We start from the raw sequence: 20612 nt of genomic DNA, 5'->3' as shown, positions 1-20612 counted from the left end.
GGTCATCCTGTGAGACGGGGCAGGCCGGGCTGAGGGACCCTTCTCCAGTGCACGAATTCTCGTGCACTGGGCCTCTAGTCTTTCCATAATGTGATGTGACGATAATGTGCGTGTCCCCACTGTGTGAGGATGGAACACAGGCAGAGAGGGCGGGTTACCCAATGTCTTCATTACTGGGTAAGAGGACTCAGGATACCAGGTTCCTGACCCAATTTCAGGTCCCTTTATCGACACTGTGCTGCTTTCCTACTCATCAGAAATGTACTGAATGAAAATGGAGCTTTCACATTAAGGAAGTTTTAAAAAATTTAACACAAATTGATTGTAGCAAATATAATCAGAAGTTATTCATTTGCTAAAGTTGGCTTCTACATACAAGATATTTACCAACTACAAATGGTTGCATTTTGCATGATTACTGCTTATTTGGCACTGAACTGTATTTGCTCTATATTAAAAATCTTAGAAATGGTGAAGACCCCACTCATTTCAAAAGTCTGCCTACACCCCCTACAGAAATATGCACACATGGCACCCAAAGGCAACGAACAACAATGTTCTCAGAAGCTTTATCTGTAAAAGCCCCGGACTGGAAATTGCCCCGATGCAGCTAGCAGTGAGCGATTCACATCTTATAGTGAAGTCACCCAGTGGCCTCCACACAGCACCCAAAGGGGTTCCACACAGCACACAAAGGGGTTCCACACAGCACACAAAGGGTTCCACACAGCACACAAAGGGTTCCACACAGCACGCAAAGGGGTTCCACACGGCACACAAAGGGTTCCACACAGCACACAAAGGGTTCCACACAGCACACAAAGGGTTCCACACAGCACACAAAGGGTTCCACACAGCACACAAAGGGGTTCCACACAGCACACAAAGGGTTCCACACAGCACACAAAGGGTTCCACACAGCACGCAAAGGGGTTCCACACAGCACGCAAAGGGGTTCCATACTGCACGCAAAGGGGTTCCACACAGCACACAAAGGGGTTCCACACAGCACACAAAGGGGTTCCACACAGCACACAAAGGGTTCCACACAGCACACAAAGGGGTTCCACACAGCACACAAAGGGTTCCACACAGCACACAAAGGGGTTCCACACAGCACACAAAGGGTTCCAGACAGCACACAAAGGGGTTCCACACAGCACACAAAGGGGTTCCACACTGCACGCAAAGGGATCAGCCTGCACACAGCAATGCAAAGGGGCCGGGCACTGCCAGCTGCAACAGCATGAATACATCTCACAAGCATAACCTTCGCCAGACAACACTTCCAAAACAAGGTGACTCCTGGGCGAGTCCATGTGCATTCAGTTCAAAAGCAGGAGCTGACAGCTGGTGGGAACCAAGTCACCGGGGTGACTGACTCCCCACTGGGAGGGGAGCCATAGAGCCGGGCGATTTCTCGGGGCCTCTGGGTGCTGGTAACATCCCAGTTTTCTACCTGGAGGGGGCTCCATGGCTGTGCCCACTGATGGGCTGTGCACTTTTCTAAATGCGTGTTACGCTTAAATTAAAATTTCCGTCTAAAAGTAGTCCCTCTCACACAGAGCACAGCCTAAGAGGGTGTGTCCCCACCTCCCCTAACCCCTTGCCAGGGTGATTCCCAGGCACGAGTCTTCTAAATTGGTTGTAATAGCTGGCATTTGCCATCTACACTCCAAAATTAATAAGCACACATTTTACATGACCACCTGTATCAGTGATAACAAAATCCCAATGGTGGCCACGGCAGGCGAGGTGCACATGCATGCTAACCCATCAATCACTATTGCCACCTGTTTTGCTACCAGCCAAATAGCTTACTTTAGGTTATGTCTTAGGTTGCTGGTGGCATCCTAAGACTGTAACGATCAGAATGTGCTTCACATGAACAATTTCCCTGCAGAATTCAAAGGCATTCATCCCACAGCCTCTCACAGTCTTTCGTTCCGTAGGCTTTGCCAGGAAATGTTGAGAAAAACACGCTAATTGAAATAATGTGGAGACCGCATGCATGGAACGATCGATCCGTGGAATTGTCTGAAGGCTTCTCCTTCCCGGCTCCGAGCCCGGGCAGGTGGGAGCGATCACTGTGTGCCTCCTCGCGTCTTCCAGGCTGATGGGGAGGCAGGGCCTTGTGGCCGGAGACTCGCCTCCGCCCGGAGGAGAAAGGGCACGGAGCTGTTTCTAACCCACACGTGTTGGCTTGAGACTCAGAAGCCAGCGTGCGGAAGGCTGGGAACCAGAATGTCATTAGAGGAAAATTACACACATGGCACCGCGGAGCGACCAGGGCCGTGTTCTGCTCCCCGTGAGAGGACAGGTGCCGGAATGTCACCGCGTCTCGGGGGACCGGGCCTCGGGGGCTGTTCTCAGCGGCTGCTCTTTCCACCGCAGGCCCGCTCTCAGGCCTGATCCTGCCAAATACGGATGGGAGGGGGGAGGGAGGGGGCAGCTGCTGACCAGGTGCAGCCATCTGCCAGGACCCTGGGTCCATTCAGGGGACGTGCGGAGCAGGCACCCTCCGGCCCCAAGGCCCTGAGGGGAGCTCATGAAGACTGCACCCCGGTTTTGGCAACTTCAGAGTGTCGACCCTAGCATGACCGCCATTACTGGCTAAACGCTGCTGACTATTACAAGGCCAAGCATTCTCATAAAGACACAATTACGAGATAATATGAGAGCCGGCGCTGGTAAGACAAACCGACTTGAAAAATATCCAGCAAATGCCTGCAATTCCGTGCTGTTTAGCCTTTTAGCCTGCGTAACCTTGAGCATTCACTCACGCAGCTTTGGGTCTAAAGCTTCCCTTTCTTGTCATTCACCTGGGGGTCCGCTGTGGTCCATCCCCTGCCCCACCCAACCCTCCCGCCACACACACACCCTTCCTGAGAAAGATTCCTTAGGAGCATGCTATCAGAAGTGGGATGCAAAGGAAATCTGAATCTGAGGTGTCAGAGGTAAGAGCACAGTTTTTAGCAGATCGTCCGGGCGTCTGGGAGAGGAGCCTTTTGTTCTTAGGAAAAGAGAAGCAGGTCGGTCCCGGGACCATTCAGGCTCCACCTGGGGCAGTGTTTGGGAAGTCCCTGGGCCTCTCCCAGGCTTTCTCAGTCACACCATCATCGCCATCCACGCCAGATGATCATCGCCAGTCCACGCCAGAGGACCGCCGAGGTCTCTCCCAGACCCTCCTCTGAGATGTCGCTGTGGGCCAAACTACCAATCTTTCCCAGGAGAAATCAGGGAGCCTGGGGAAAACCCCACCTGGCGTAGAAAGGATGACAGTGTATCTGCATACAAACGCTGGTTCCCTCGTTTTCATTTTAAAATAAAAATGTAATTACGGGAAGTCCAATCACCAATGCACGCATATGTTGCCTCGGCACCTTGGGTTTTGAAAACAAAGTCTCTTCGTTTCATGTTGTAGTTTCATGAATATATAAATATACATAATGCACAATGTGCAATGACTAGATTTTACAAAAATATACAAAAACACCTTTTACACGCGGGGCATTGATTAGATGGGATACGCGCTTCCGGGATGCAGCCCCGTTTCAATGGGGATGAAAGCAGGCTGGGTATCGGGCGTGGGGGAGGCTGGGACCCCCGCTGGCCTCACGTGTCATTAGACATACATAGTTCTCCATAAATTAGCCTTTGTTTTGGATGCCCTGCTGTGTTCACATGCATGCTGACGGGATGTGTTAGGCATTCCACCCCATTCTCATTCGTTATCCGCTCAAAGGCTAATCTAATATCTACAGAGCCGACCTTGCTCCCCCACACATAGTATTTTAAAATCGGCGTTTCTTTTTAAGGCTTTCACATTAAGACAGACTCTCATGGTCATTAGAAGAAGGGAATTATCCCAGCCACAAGGTGTTTGACTATTCCAAGCAACAAACACCCGATGCAGCAAGGCCCCCTGAGTATTTTAAGATAACATGTCCAATCATAACTTTTATAAGCTATTTTCTCGGGGACGGGGGAGGGGGGGGGGAAGAAGAAAATGAGAGGTAAAAAAACGGTTGCTATTATTTTCTGTTTTTATGCTGTGTATTTTTCCTTTCTCTCCTATTGGCATTTTGTCACTAATAAAGGAGAATCATATTGGATGTCAAAATAGCTAACAGTCATGTTGCTGGGCAGGCTTGCTTCTGCCAGAATATTCGACTCATTCTTTCACAAACAGCAACATTCCAAAACCTGCTTTTAAATTTGGCTGCATGTTTTCTTCCCTAACTGTGGGGGCTCCTTTGTTCCGTTAAGCGTGCTGCTTGGGAGACGGGTCCCAGCTGTCCGCCAGGGGAGCCGGGGTTTCCCGGCAGACGGCTCTCCTAATGCTGCCTCCATTCTCCGTCTCCGGGGTCCGCTCTGAGTGACGGAAGCATCCCTGCTCCACTCGGACGGGAAGCACAGAGCGTGCACCATCCCGATGAGCTGCCCAAAGCGGCCAATCGTGATCAAGACTCTGGAGGGTCTTCGAGGTGACAGACGTCAACATTCAAGAATACGGGAAGAGGACACAGAAACATTTTGAGTGCAAAAGGAAATCGTTCACGGGTGGATGGGTAATTCCCTGCTTCCCCAAAACATGGGGAAATGTACGTCACAGAGGCTCCTGAGCGGCAGGCGTCAGCAGCTCAGCCGCAGGAGCCCGGGGATCCCGTTGTCCAGAGGCTGGCAGGACTGACTGCCTTTCACGCCTCCTCTCCTCCTGACGAGTTAACCTGGCCGCAGCCTCTGGTAGAGGACAGCATGTATGTAGGCTGATGACCTGCTCACGCACAAAATTTCCTCTTGGCTTAGTCTGACTTTGCACAAAAATAGGCTACATCTGAAAATCAGAATTCTTTGAAAATTTATGGCACTTAAACCATCATTATTCAAAGTGCCCACCTTTATTGATATGGAGATGGTTGGCGGGAGGTTGGTATATTAAAATATGGCAAAATACAGAACATTATCCCCTTCCTCCTAGTCCATGTCTCCTCCAAAAGTTTACATTTGAGAAGGGTAATATGACCTGTGAGTGTGTGTGCGTGTGTGTCTGTGTGTGTGTGTGTGTGTGTGTGTGTGTGTGTGTGTGGTGCTGGTGTCTTTGTCTAGTTGCAACTTTAAATAAAACCAATGACCTTTCAGAAATCTGGGCACAACTCATCCATGCAGCTTGCTGTTCGTCATTCATTCATCAACAAACCCTTCCTCCGTGTTGCCCTTACCCATTCTGTTTCTCAAGAGGAGCAGGGGGAGCTGCACCCAAGGCACCACCTTCGAGACCCGGTAGGGATAGTAACGGTCACCTGGGTCTCCCCTGAGCACCTCACCCCCAGGCAGGGCGGGAAAGGCCGTGGGAGTCCAGGGTTAAGCTCCCCGCACCGCTGTGGTTTAGGGAGAGGAGGGTCCCTTGGTTACACACGTGCTGTAACTATTACTAATGGGCGCTTATGGGACATCCATGGACATTTATCCCAAAGCAACATCCTCAGGCAGGCCTGGTCGCTGGTCCCCGGGCGGCGGCCTCACAGCCGGCCGGCCTCTGTGCTTTTGGGCTCAGCCGCCCTTTCTAAAAGCAAGCGGTCACCTTCCCCGCTGCCACATCGCCTTGCTTCTCTGCTAAGACCTCAAAGGCTCTCTTTGAAGAAGGAAAACACCCCTAAAAATATCTTTATCCTAAACATAGAAAACGATGGTACAATTTGGGGCTATTTGAAGTGACTGATTAGCACAGTTAGTGTCCATGGACAGATTGGATGTAACTCACACAGGCTCACTAACTCCATTGAGCAGCGAGCTTGGCGAAGCCACAGATGTGGTTAACGAGGGGATGGAGGGTCTACAATGAGGTTGCAAGACCCAAAGGAAATGCCTGCCGCAGCTCCAGTCCCCTCAGCAGTGATTTCTATACTTTAAAAAAAAAATGTGTTTACTTTAAAAAAAATGTATCGTTATCTGTACATTTGTATTTACATATTTAATTTATTTTTTCCTTGAGATAACCGGCATGTGGGCTTCACACGCACAAGGGGAGGGTCTTACAGGAATGGCCTTTCTGCCTCCGGCCCCGCTCGGGGCTGGCACTGGCCACGCTGACCTCTTTGCTTATCAACCGCAGAGCACATGACCCGTCTCTCCCAACAACTACTGACATACGGAAACAACATGTGCTTTTAAAATGTCATCAACACAGATGAATTGATCACTCATACATGTTTGGGGAAAAAATCCAGAGATAACATCTCTTTGAACAGTTTTGAAACTATTTTCTGGGGATATTTTATAAATAAAACTAGAGGCCCGATGCACAAAGATTCCTGCCAGAACGGGCCTTTCTTTCCCTGGCTGCCGGCACTGCCTTCGCTCTGGCCAGAGCCACCTTTCCGCTCCGGCCTGGAGCTGCCTTTCCGCCTTCCATGCTGCCCAGAGGCCCGGAGCAGCCGGGGTGGTGCAGAACGTCTGCATTGTCGCCATGGCGATGACACAAGCATCCCACCCTGCCACCGGCTGCTTGGTGCCTGCATATGCTAATCAACCTGCCAGCTTTGTTGGGTTAATTTGCATACTCACTCCTGATTGGCTGGTGGGCGTCACGAAGGCATGGTCAATTAGCATGTTACTCTTTTATTAGGTAGATACTTAACACATGCATGCATGCATACTCTCTACAACCCAGGGGAAGGAACATACAGGAACAGACTGCAAATCCTCAAGGTGGTTTTCCATCTCCTTCTACAGCCAGCATTCCCACAGTAAGGTTCCTTCCCGCTTCCTATGTGACTGCTCCCTCCCTGCAAAAAGGGCTGTCGCTGGACCCACTCAACAAAGAAAACCGATGAGCAACGCAATCCGTCCTCCTCGGACATAGCGAGGTGTTCTTTTCACTGATCGCACTCTATTGGCTTTAGTACTCCTGAGGGTTGGTTTTCCAGGCCACCTTTCGGCTTATGTGGTCACACTTCTGATTTGTCCTCATGTCGGCATTTGTTAAAATACACAGCCCTCGTCACTGTTCTGGTTTCACAGGAGGCCTTTCTGGGTGCTCGGGCTCACTCAGCTCCGTTTTCCGTGCCCTCCTCCTCAGCCCCCTTTTACCCAGTCATCATGGTTAGAATTAAGTGCCCGGTGTCTGCTTCCTCACGGTATAATCCATGCTGTTGCCTGCTGTGTCTCTCATCCTGCCTCAGCCAATAGATGCTGTCACTCAATAAACAAATGCTGAACGAAGGATGCATTGGACGGATGGACAGTCCTTCCTTTCTCTGGTGTTATATTAGCAATTTAGTACGAAATCACTGAGCAGAAACGAAACCGTGGAGTCTCATTGTTGAGGCAGAAGATTGAGGTGTGTAGACATTCCAAGATTATGTAGGACAATAAATAAGCTGAAAGAGTACATGCATTTGGAATTTATTTTATCTCAGAGTCCAGGATAAGACCTTTTGTTTGAATACAGATCCAATGGAATGTAAAGGCTTTATGCTGAATTCATTCCTAACATTGCTAGCAGTCCATAGTTTTGTTTTTTCAACCTTATATATGCCAGTTACTCTTCCTTTCGCTCCTCTTGATGTCCATTATGCTCTGAAAACACAATATCTAGGTGAAAGCAAGCGACATATGCAACGCCGATTCAGTATTTATGCAACGTGACACGGACGTGGTGTAAATACTGTATTGTGCTTTCCTCTTGGCAATAGTGGAAAATTGCGGCTACGTTCTGCAGAGATGAGAGCCCTGAACAGAAAGCAGCACCGCCTTTCTCACGCAAGATGCTTATGTTCCTCACATGCTCAAGTTCAACTGATGCTAAAGGCATATATTTACTAATTTCGGAGAGGGAGAGAGTGAGAAACTTCAATGATGAGAGAGAATCATTAATGGGCTGCCTCCTGCACACCCCTTACTGGGGATCGAGCCCGCAACTTGGGCATGTGCCCTGACCAGGAATCTAAACGTGACCTCCTGGTTCACAGGTAGACACTCAATCACTGAAGCCACACAGGCTGGGCTAAAAGTATTTCTTATTGTCGATGTCCTTGAACCCTTTTCAACTCAGGAGCTCCTTGTAGCTGAGTGGTTTGTGCACAGAACTCCTCACGTGTCATTTACTCCGCTGACCTCATACAGAGGTAACAGTAAGGGACGTCATTTTTGGGAAGGAGGAGAGGAGCATACTTCCTACATTTGCACCCATTTGGCAGCGATTTCTTCCTGATGTACGGCAATAAACACATACCAGGGTAAGCACAAAGTCCCGCATTCTGCTGCTGTCGCAATAAAAACCAACAACAATGCGTAACGTGAAATAAATTGACTGTGTGATCTACTGGTATAGCTTTCCCCAGTTTAGGGTCCAATTCAGACGTTGCCTATATGCTTATACAGAGCTGGCTATCGAGTGAACTGAATTTTAAGTCGCCTCTCGATCATTTCTGTGTTTCTATTCGATATGCCAGACAGAGAAAACTGGCATTTTCTGCAGATGAATAGAGCTCACACTGAAGTCAGCACAGAGTGCAGACATGGCGGGACTGCCAACATGCCCGTGGGTGAGAGGGTTGTGTTTCTATATGCGAACAAATACATGCACCATTTCATCCCAAGCGCCTTTCATAGGAAGAGTGCCACCATACAGAATGGGTTTCAGTACATTTTCTCCTTTCTGAATTGGCAGAATAGAGTCCTGAGTGGTTGCTTTATCATATTCCCATTTCCCTCCTCTCCCAGGGGTAAGTGGGTATATTCGGAGTCTTCATTCACCTTTGAATCAGGTTTAAATATGTCTTTAATTTCCTATGTCCAAGGATACCATAAACTACTGATTTATCAGCTCTCCTTTACCATGTTCAGTCCTCTAAACTACAGGCAGTATATTTTCCTCTACGAAGTGACCAAGTCACATCAGCATTAAAATGCTGCCATCGCATCTCAGGCAAAACGCATTTTTCCAAATGCAGAGCCACTCGGAGCGAGGGAGGAGGCTGCGGTGAGAAATGGTGTGTAATCCATTGCTCAGCTGTGCTCTGTAACCTAATAAAACAGCACTTTTCCTGCACAAACATGTCCGGGAGAAAAAGGAATGTCACGACACATTTCATTCTGCCATCTATGCTGGAATGGCCGGTTTTCACCGAGCACAAGGGCTGGCGTACTTTTCGCTGACCCCACGGTGCATACAGACAGCCAGTAGCACAGCCAACCTCCAGGTGCGCAGAGAAGGACCCTGTTCATAAGATGCAAACAGACAAAGGAGCAGGACGGACAGCTGCTGCCGAGCCCTGGCCGCAAAAACACAGGCTGAACTTATTCCATGCCCCTGATGACCGATATATCAGGGCCCTTTAAGATTCTCCAGCAGCACAGTGCTGACAAATGCACATCATTTATCCAGCTAACTAGGAGAGGCCCTCCTCACAGGTGCGCATTTCCAGGCTGAACTCGAGCAATCCGTCTCTGAAGAGTGATGGGTGTTGTGTGGCCGCCCTCACTGACTCTGAGCGTTATGAAACAGCATAGCGTTGCTTCATGGGTGTGTGATCTCGGCCCCGGGAAACACCTTTTGGGAGCTGGTTTGACCCTTTTCACAAGGAGGGAGTTCCCTGAGCTGGAAAGCAGACAAACAGGTGCCATCTGGACGGACAGTGGCTCCCGGGACTAATGAGGCTGTGGCAGGGCCGGGGGAGAGAGGGCCTGATGGATGAGTGGTGTCTGCGGGCTCAGAGAACTGGAAGCAGTGCACACAAGCCTCCCAGCGACCGTCCTGGGCTCCACTATCTCTGAAGTTGCTTCACACTCTACAATTCCATTTTTCTCTTAAACATTGCAGCTCTAACTGGCTATTTCCGTTTTCAAACTATGGAGTGTTGTAGCTGAGGACAGAAACCGGTCCCCCGTATACACATTAGCCTGTTCTAGACGCGAAATACCTCCTCCAGCGATGGAATTTAGGCGGGATACCTCCTCCAGCGATGGAATTTCACGGGGCAGCACCCATCGCTCTGAGAACCTGAAAATGCCCCAGGGACCGTGGTTCTTGTAGGACCCGGACCCGCCACGCGGCCTGGGCTCTCTCTCGGGGGGGCACCATTGGCATTTCAACCTCCTGGGCCTTTCCCTCCCCCCAGAAGTCCACCTGCATCGGCGGTGGTCCGACAGCTAAACCGTTCCCCGCAGGCTGAGGGCTCCTCTGGGCGACAGAGGCGGCAGAGGGGACGGGGGCCACTCCCACAGCCCTCCCGGCGGCGGGTCCCTGCAGCGGACACCGTGACCGGGGCTGTGTCAGCAGAGTTGACCAATCCACACCCAGAGCAAGGAAAGCATCCCTTCCTTGTTTCCCGGATGCCCGGTTCTCAGGAGCGTGTTCCCGAGGGAAGCCACGGTGCCCAGTGCGGGGACTTACACGTAGGGGTTGACTGAAGCAACAACAAGCCTGAGATGCCTCTGAGTGTAGGATGGCGGGAGGGGGGACGTGGCCGTCACAGGAAGCAGAGTGCCTGCTGACCACACATCACAGGAGCCGCCTGCCCCGGGTCCCCCTGGGAGTGCGCTGGGTGAAGGTAAAATGGCCCAGGTCACCCTGCTCCCATGAGGGCCAGGCCGGAGGCAGACGGACACACACTAGGGTTTGCGTCCAAGAACATCACTTGCTCTTCATGCAAACGCAGCGTTTCTACTTGCCCAGATTTGTTGAAAATCACTCAAACCACCCTGTCATTACAACGAATCATGACCAACTCCCTCCCCAGAAAACATGGCCTCAGCACAGGCTTCCGGGCCAAGTCAACAGGCCAGTGCAAGCAGACCACAGCGCCCGGCTCTGGCCGGCACTCCGCCTCTGGCCCGCGGGGCTCACCTATGAAGCAGGACAGGAGCACAACCAGGAGCACGGCCAGGAGCGCGGCCAGCACCCACCCCTCCCCCCGAAGCTCACCTATGAAGTCGGACAGGAGCACGGACACCCCCCTCCCCCATGGAGGCGCTCACCTATGAAGTAGGACAGCAGCACGGCCAGGAGCACGGACACGCCGAGTGCGCACAGCGCCGTGCACTTCCAGCTGCAGTACTTGGAGGACTTCTTGAACTTGAAAGCGCTTCTGGACAGCGTGTTTCTGGGCAGCGGCCGGGTGGGTGGCGAGTACACGGAGCCCGAAGCCATGGTGTATCCCGGGGTCGCGGTGCTGAACAGCGGCGTGGTGCCCGTCCCTGTTTTGAATAGGAAGTGCCTGCGGGACGGAGAACAGCGTTACACGTCAGCACCCACGGCGGGCACACATGTCAGGGTTACACTTCAGCATCCATGGTGGGCACAGGTGTCAGTGTTACACTTCAGCATCCATGGTGGGCACACGTGTCAGTGTTACACTTCAGCATCCATGGTGGGCACACGTGTCAGTGTTACACGTCAGCACCCACAGCGGGCACACGTGTCAGCGTTACATGTTAGCATCCACAGTGGGCACACGTGCCAGCGTTACACATCAGCACCCACAGCAGGCACACGTGTCAGCATTACACGTCAGCATCCACAACTAGGCACACGTGTCAGTATTACATATTAGCATCCATAGTGGGCACACGTGCCAGCGTTACATATCAGCACCCACAGCAGGCACACGTATGTGAGAACGTGGGGACGGATGGCAGGGTGTCTGCTCTCCTGTCTCTTTAACTGTCTACTTCGAATTGTTTTAAAAAACCTGGAAATTGATAAAATATTTTAGTCCAGCTGGTGTGGCCCAGTGGTTGAGTGCTGACCTATGAACCAGGAGGTCACAGTTTGACTCCCATCAGGGCACAGGCCCGGATGTCAGGCTCGATCCCCAGTGCGGGGCGTGCAGGAAGCAGCCGATCCATGATTCTCTCTCATCATGGATGTTTCTCTCTCTCTCCCTCTCCCTTCCTCTCTGAAATCAATAAAAATATATTTTAAAATAAAACAATAGGATTCTTTTAAACACACACACACACACACACACACACACACTCTCTCACACACACAAAGCAAATATTTTAACCAAAAAAAAATTTTTAAAATAGCCAACTCATGAAAAGACTGAGGAAAGAGGGTCTGTAGTGCGGACAGCAGAGCTGAGGCCTGACAATGCCGGCTGCTGTCCCCTCCATCAGGCAGGGAAGTCGACAGCCTGGACAGCTATTCTGACCGGGCCATTCCTGCACAGACCATCCCGGAACTGCCCTGTTCGAGCTGCCTTAAGAGCTTCTCCCCATTTCCCTGCAGAAACTCCTCTTCGGACCTGACAGCCTCAGGAGCACTCGCTACCCCACGAGAGTACGTGCTCCTGTAAGCACAAGCGCATGCCCAGGCCGCGGGTGGTTCAGTTCCCCGTGTCCCTGGCAAACTCCACTCCTCGCCGCCCTCCACGAACGGACCCTCCAGCTTGGTGGGTTAAAGAAAGGAGATAATTAATTCTAGGTAACGCATGTTTTTCCTTCTGAAATCCCCCCCGTCCCCCTGCTCTGCCCGGCCTCTCAATTCCAAAAACTGCCAGGAGACACAGACAAGATGAGAAGTAAAAACCATCTGAGTGCATGGGGTTTCCCGATGCTCTGACTAGGGGTGGGGGGCGGGAGTGGAGCAGACTGGGTATAACCATGATGTTTGGGAGGAACACGGTGGGAGATAAAAAGGTCCCCCTCTTCTCCCCTGACCAGGAGAGGTGACAATGGCCATGGGTTCCCCAGCTTGGGGAGCGAATCTGCCCAGTGCTCTGTGGCAAGTCTGGGAGTGACGGGGAGAGTTTCCAGAGACCTCTGAGGCTCTCACTCCCATTTCCATGACACCCCTGAGGGCTGAGGGCACAGGACTAGCAGAGAATAGCCAGATGACGCCAGAAACAAGTGTGGCAGCTAGCCGTTGGTCCAGGGCCAAAGCCAGTCCCTGGCACTAGAAAGGATTTCCGCAGAAAAGGAGAAGCAGAGAGGATGGGGAGATAATCACCCCGTTTGAAAGACAAAGACTCCAGGAGATAAAGATTCCCCGTAGATGACGATATTTCCTCATGATGGATCCGGGAGAGGTAAGGGGGGTGGGTGGGTGAAGGCAGGAGATAGCCTGGTCCCCAGAGACAGAGGCCCCGCCCGCTCCCCTACAAGACGGAGCCCGGAGGAGACCAGGACATCGGACACCTGCAGAGGCCAAGGCGTCCCATGGAGAAACGTGGCTGTGGAGTGCCTGGGGCATGCTGCAGAGAGCTCCTGTGGCTCCTGCGTCTCAGCACTTAGTGTGCGAAGTAGTTACGTTTATGGCCTCAAGAGCGGCAAAGACATGGCAGAGCGCGCACTGGCCCCGAGCGGCCACACGGAGAGCAATGCGGCCATCTCGGCAGCAACGTGGGGATCCGTAAGGAGGGAGCTGGAGCCATGGCAACGCAGCGGCTTCCCGGAGAAGACCCGAGCACCCCACCCTGCACCCGCAGCCCAGAGGTGGGGAGAGGCCCGGCTGTCTGAGTGACGTGTCCAAGGTGAGGGCTTCGGGTAAAACACAGGTTAGTGTACCGGGCCGATGGGGAAGGATAATCTAGCCACTGCACACATCTGTCGTCTGTCTGCTCTAGTACTTCCTATTCCCCCGGAGGAATTCCAGGATGACAGGAAGTCCCTGGGACACAGTAGCTGCTCAATAAAGATTGTAAAACAAATAAAGTGGTGACCGTTGTTGTGCCGAGGCAAAACGTGAGTCCTGGAGAAGGTAAGCACCTTGGACAAGGAGCGACAGCTAACAGTAAGCAATTACAATCCTCTCTAACAAAAGAGAAACATTCAGATTGACCATATCTTCGCTACACCCACAAGCCACGCCCACCAGCCAATCAGGGCGAGTATGCAAATTAACCCAACCAAGATGGCAGTTAATTTGCGAATTCAGGCCAGAGCGAAGACTGAAGATAGAGTAGAAAGAAGCCAAGTGCTGCAGAAGGGAGTGAAGCTGCAGAGAAGCAAGCAAATGGGGTGGTGGAGACGGCAGAGAAGCAGGCCGGGTGGGGAGAAGGGGAGTAGGGCTGCTGAGAAGGACGAAAGCATGTGGGGCAGGGAGAAGGGAGAGAAGCAGGCGGGGCAGTGGAGGCCGCAGCAGGAAGCCCTATTGCAGAAATTTTCCTGCAGGGGCATCTAGTCTATAATAATAAAAGCGTAATATGCTAATTAGATCGGGTGTCCTTCCAGATGAAGTGGGGTGCCTTCCTTCATTGTAAATAAAGAAAGAATGGGACAAAGTCTATGAAACATCCGGTTGCAAGCACTGGACAGCTGGCAATGCAGAGTTTTGACCGCTCAGAGAAGGGAAACAAAGGGAGAGAGCCCTAACACGTATGTCCCTGATTTTCTGCCTGAAGAAACTGTCTGCATCAGACACAGTACGTGGAAGGGGGTTCTAAACAGAGCACGGTGGTCTCACTGAGTTGGGGAAACAGGTCTAGGATCAGGGAGGCTGCAGGGGCTGGGCTTGGTGGGCCCATGTATCAGAGAGAAGGCATTGCCCAGGTAAAGAGCCCCACACATGCATGGAGTCTCATTGCATCTCTATCTGAATATTGTGCCTTGCATACTTACAATGAGATTTCAAGTGGTTGGTCAAAGAACAATTACTGAGGACGGAACAAACTACCAGGAAGCAGTAGGCTAAACAAGTCCCAGCACTAACAAAGAATTGAGAGATGGTGGAGTTCTGATCCCACACAGTAATGAGGCCTTTTTTAAAACCTGGTAGAGTTAATACAGACCCCAGAAGGGCCATGTCTTGATATTAAGGCTAAACAGCTCTAGATTAAAGGCCACCGTAAGTCCATACCAACAGAGCTTACATTCAAGTCTTGAGAGCTGGTCTGCAGTCAATTTAACTGTCTTCCAGGCAAACTGCTCTTTAAAAGAACAAAAGGTTAGACACTCAGCACTTACTGGGAAGAAGCAGCAAAGTGGGAATCAGAAAATGTAGACTAAAAACAAACAAACCACCAATAAAGATTGAAAGCAGATAAGAATGTTAGATAGCTATTATAAATAGGTTGAGGAACTTAAAGGAAAGCATGAACATAATAAGGAGATAAAGAGAAGATAAAGAAAAGAACAAAGTGACCCCTAACTGGTTTGGCTCAGTGGATAGAGCATCGGCCCGGGGACTGAAAGGTCCCAGGTTTGATTCCAGTCAAAGTCACATGCCCGAATTGCTTGATCCCCAGTGGGGGGCATTCAGGAGACAGCCAATCAATGATTCTCTCTCATCATTGATGCTTCTATCTCTCTTTCCCTTTCCCTTTCTCTCTGAGATAAATAAAAAAATATATAAAATAAAAAAAGAGAAAAGAGCAAAGTGGAACTTCTATAATAAAAGGCAAATCAACCAAATGGTGGAACAATCGGTCGCAATGATGCACACTGACCACCAGGGGCAGATGCTCAATGCAGGAGCTGTCCCCTGGTGGGGTGGTCAGTGCTCTCCCCCAGGGGAGTACCACTCAGCTAGAAGCCCTGAGCCAGGCTCACAGCTGGTGATTGCAGCAGCATTGGCGGGAGCCTCTCCCATCTTCATGGCAGCCCTGAGGATGTCCGACTGACGGCTTAGGCCTGTTCCCTGTCAGTGGAATATCCCCCTGAGGGCTCCTAGTCTACAAGAGAGTACAGGTCAGCCTAGGGACCTCCCCCCTCCTAGTGCACAAATTTTGTGCACCGGGACTCTAGTAATAAAATAAAAAACAGATAACTAAAAGTTGGCAATTATAGGGACCAAAATAAAGACCTTCCCTGGGAACTCTGTTATCGTTTTATTCAAAGACGCTTGGGTCACTTCTTCACGGGAAATGGGATTTGAACCCGGGCCTGTGGGACGCTACCACATTATTTTAGCCTTGACACTAAAAACATGTACTTGCTGTGTGCAAACACAATGAGCCGGACACACGCCAACGTCAGCTTAGACATCTCTGTTTCAACCCCTGAGGTTTTTGGAATTGGTACCAGATGCTCGTCTGCTTTGGTGATCACGGCAAAGCTCTCTGTCAAGGCCCAGGCTTGTGTTAGGGTGAAATCACTTTCCTTAGAGCAAAATGCAACTGTGAGATATTGCCAGAAAGAAAGATGTAATAATATTAAAAAATCCATTATCTGTAATAATAAAAGCATCATATGCTAATTAGACCGGATGGCTGAACCACCTTCCAGATGAAGCTGGGGCTGCAAGAGCGGAGGCAGGCCACCGTGGCTGAGGGCCGAGTCCTAGCATGAATTTCGTGCATCCGGCCTCTAGTTCATCAGTATGAGTGGAACTGAAGACTGCTTTATCTTAAAAGAGATTCTAACTTATTTGTACACAAATTTACTTGTGTTGTTGCAAGAGACATACTCTGGCCACTGACTTTCCATCGCAGGGGTACACTTCCCCTTGCTCTCGTGCCCACCGGTCTCAGGGGCCAGGAGGCAGTGGTGTGTCCTTAATAAATACAGAGGCACGCCAAAGCATTGAAAGATGAACCAACTCACCAAGGCACTGGATTTTAACGCCACTGTCTCCAACACTTCCAGGGGGCTTTCTGGTGAGGAGAACGATTGGCCAGATTTGGTCAAATCCAGCGTTTCCAGAATCCAAAGTTCTTACATATCAGCTTAAGAGCTACAATATGTTAAGGGATGGGTTCCTCTCCCTTCAGGCAAAATTCACCTTCCTGGATTTAAGAGGCTTACGAGAGGTCTCACAAGATTCCCTCCACATTAAACGACTCTTCCAAAATGCCATTTCCAGACCCAAAGGAAACGAGTCCGGCCCTGGTGGATTCCATTTACCTGGGAGTAGATGAAGGCTAAAATTAACTGCAGAGTTCAAAGGAGTTTCCGTCACCCCATCATTCCGAAACAACAGATGGTGTGCCCAGAATTCACTTTAAGATGAAATACATTTTAAAATTTGTCAGAATACTAGTAATAACTGTGTGTTCTCTTCCTTCCATATTGCCCATCACCACTCATTTAATTACTGGTCGATAATTGAGAGTATGTTTACTAAAGTATTGCCTAGGCCTAGGTTAACACAGCCCCACATACGGGTCAGTGTACATTTTTAAAAATGCCCTCCCGGGAAGATGGAAAGGTGACAGTAACTGCTGTCCCAGCATGCTGCACCCCTCTATGGCATGGCCACAGTATTCCGAATTTTCACTATTAAAGTCTGAGTTTTAAATTCCACAGCCAACTGGCTCATCTGTTGAATGTTTATTTAGCAATGTGTTTATAACTAATTAAATAGCTGAAAAAGCAGTTCATTTAAACAGCGTGCTTTAGATAATGAGGCAAGGAAACACAAAATTCCTGGCAGCGACAGAGGCAGAAAATGGAAGAAAGAAAGCCTAAGCCCCTGCAGAGAACTCTGTTCTCAGTCAAGGCGGCTTCGTTTGTTTTCCTTCTCTCTCTCTCTTTCCCCCCAAATATATTTTATTGATTTTTTTACAGAGAGGAAGGGAAGGGAGAGGGATAGGAGTTAGAAACATCAACGAGAAACATCAGTCAGCTGCCTCCTGCACACCCCCAACTGGGGATGTGTCCACAACCAAGGTACATGGCCTTGACCGGAATCGAACCTGGGATCCTTGAGTCTGCAGGCTGACACTCTATCCACTGAGCCAAACCGGTCAGAGCTGTTTTCCTTCTCTTTTAGCAACTGATTCTCAGCAGACACCCCGAGACAACCCGCGTGGTAGCTTTCTGTGCTTACACACCTCCCGCCGGGAAGAAGCGTCTATCTGTCCTGAGCCGGGAGGTGGCCGAGGCTGCTGGAATGTTCGGGAGAAGCCCCGAACCCTAGCATCTGCCTAAGGCTGCAAAGGGGTTCATCCCACAGCTGTGACCTCTCCTGTGCAGTGTGTCACAGCGGGACCAGAAACGGTCCCCAATCCGGGACCAGCCCTCCAGGCTGGCTATGGAGTCACAGGGCTAGGCAGAGCCTGGTGAACTCAGGTAGTGGAGGGTCAGGTCACCAATAAGAGGGGAACAAACCCCGCCCCCCCCTCGCCCATTCCATAAGTTAAACCAGGGGTTTAAGAAATTGATTCCCTCTCATCACTGATGTTTCTGTCTCTCTTCCTCTCCCTTCCTCTCTGAAATCAATAAAAATATATTTAAAAAAAAGAAACGATAAAAATGCCAAAACACTTAAGAAATGATACAATTTACCTACACTTCGATATTTCTCTCTTTGCATTTTGATAATTTAATTTCTGCTATCTTTTTAAATAGGATGAGCCCAGAAAGGGTTTATGTGCCCAGGTGTGCATGAGTGCACATTTTCTAAGAACTGGCTGGGGCCTGCTCAAAATGGGCGGATTAAAAAGAAAAAAAAGAAAAAAAAAAAAAAAAAACACATACAGAAAACAAAATGGGTGGATTGTTTTGCTTCTAATATCAGGGAATACATATATTACAAAAAAACTGAAAATCCTTTACAGAAAGTAATATCCTATGCATCCCTGAATGATAAAGAGAAATATTTGAGACTCTTCCTAATTAAAAAGACTCTTCTTTTATAACTTTTAAAGTAATCACGGTATGCATTTTGAAGAAAAATATTCTAAGGAAGGAAGTGAAACACCCCCAAGTGAGTAATGAACATCAGGATGCAGATTGTATATTTTATGTGGAAACAAAAGAAGAAAAGGATAATGATTCTAGCTGGGACACAGCGAGTCAGTGAGAGTGACAAGCTGCCTCTTCGCACCGAGAGCATGTGGTGATCTCAGATATATTCCCCTTCTCAATGGATGTGCTCATTGGACAACTCTCATGCTAGCAGGTGATCCCAGCACGAAAGATGTCTTAAATGAAAAGCTTATAAACAAGACACATTTCACTGCTGGTACCAGAATTAATATGAGCGATCAGTGATTGAACTCAAGGTGATTTGAGACAAAAATTAATTTAATTGTTTACCCAAACAATTGCAATATAAATAAGTGAATAATTATACATTTTAGCAACTGCCTCTGTATCAATCTGTAATTATGTTAAAGACTAGAGGCCCAGTGCACAAAATTCGTGCATGGGGGGTAAGGGGTGTATGAGTCCCTCAGCCCAGCCTGCACCATCTCCAATCTGGGACATCACTCTCACAATCCAGAACTGCTGGCTCTCAACAGCTCGCCTGGCTGATTGACCCTAACTGCTTCTGCCAGCCAGCCTGGTCACCCCTTAACCACTCCCCTGCCAGCCTGATCAACCCCTAACTGCTCCCCTGCTGGCCCAATTGCTCCTAACTGCCCTCCCCTGCAGGCCTGGTTGCCCTTAACTGCCCTCCCTTGTAGGCCTGATCACCCCTAACTGTCCTCCCCTGCTGGCCTGATCACCCACAACTGCCCTTCCCTGCTGGCCATCTTGGGGTAGCCATCTTATGTCCACATGGGGGCGGCCAGCTTGTGTGTTGTAGTGATGGTCAGTTTGCATATTACTGCTTTATTAGATAAGGATACAGATATGCTCATGGTTGGTACAGCAATATGTGTTCATTGACATCTGGAAACTGGGAAGCAAAATTCGTGTAGGATGTCATTGGTACATGATGACTTCTGGTGGAGTTTTAAGTGGTTCAGAATATGAGGTGAGATGCTAAGAAATCTAAAAGAGAGTCAAAGCAGAATCAGAGGCTTATCAAGTGAAATTTATGGAGCTCAGCTGGTTAACTGCACGTCCCAGAATTTAATCTTATGGTGTAGAAAACAGGGTTGAAATGAAAGGAGAAAGACATGACATAGGCAAAAGCATGTCCAGGCACAACAAGGAAGTGCAGGAAGAGACACACAATTGCCTTTGGCAGGGTCCCTATGAGTTGGCAGTGAAGCCAGAGGATGAAATTGCAGAGGAAAACACACCACAGTTTTAAAAATGGATAAAATTTAATTCCAGGAGAGGGTAAAACCACCAGGCAGTAAGGACGTGAAGTAGAGATAAAACACTCACACGTAAGGAAAAGAACTAGAACGCATTTTCACAGACATTGTGAGTGAAGAGGAATCTCACAAAACAGTTACTGAGAAGGAGAAGTACCCAGAATGAACAGATCCCACTCAGAAAAAGACAGGATTCAATCCTCACTGGCTATGACCAAAATCCTACGCTGAGACCCACGGCTGTCCACTCTGATCCTGTTCACAGCGACCAGAGATGTGTTAGGAGTAAAGAATCCACTCCCCTCCATCCCATGGGTATCAAGGTCCTTATATGAATATTTCATACAGATGGCTGGTTATCCAAGACCAAACATGATCAGAGAGTACAGTATTTGCAGTTTCTTTCTTTTCTAATCCTCCCCCGAGGATATTTTTCCATTGATGCTTTTGGAGAGTGGAAGAGAGAGGGAGAGACAGAAATATCAGTGTGAGAGAAACACATTGATTGGTTGCCTCGTGCACGAGCCCTGACCAGGGCCACGGAGGAGCCTGCCACTGAGGTACATGCCCTTGACGGGAATCGAACCCTTCAGTCCCTAAGCTGATGCTCTATCCACTGAGCAAAACCAGTTAAGGCAATTTCTTAAAATTAACTCTTTTTCTTGGCATCTTCATTGCTCTGAGAAGCAAGCTGGTTCACTTCAATGAAACAAAAGAACACCCCCCAGCCCT

General features: G+C 49.5%; 1 protein-coding gene across 1 annotated transcript in view; it reads right to left on the bottom strand.

Annotated features, from left to right (window-relative positions):
• The window catches only part of LOC311618694 (teneurin-3), a gene marked incomplete at its 3' end in the record, with an annotated part of 452876 nt that overhangs the window by 55783 nt on the left and 376481 nt on the right, over positions 1–20612 (bottom strand). The window contains exon 5 of the mRNA XM_084876249.1: positions 10984–11222. Coding sequence (XP_084732375.1) covers positions 10984–11222 — 239 coding nt within the window. The remainder of the gene's footprint in view (positions 1–10983; positions 11223–20612) is intronic.

Source organism: Pipistrellus hanaki, assembly GCF_964339955.1.
Source record: "Pipistrellus hanaki genome assembly, chromosome: 3".
Taxonomy (NCBI): domain Eukaryota; kingdom Metazoa; phylum Chordata; class Mammalia; order Chiroptera; family Vespertilionidae; genus Pipistrellus; species Pipistrellus hanaki.
Note: the sequence above shows the minus strand (reverse complement) of the source record. Positions and strands in the feature narration are given on the sequence as shown.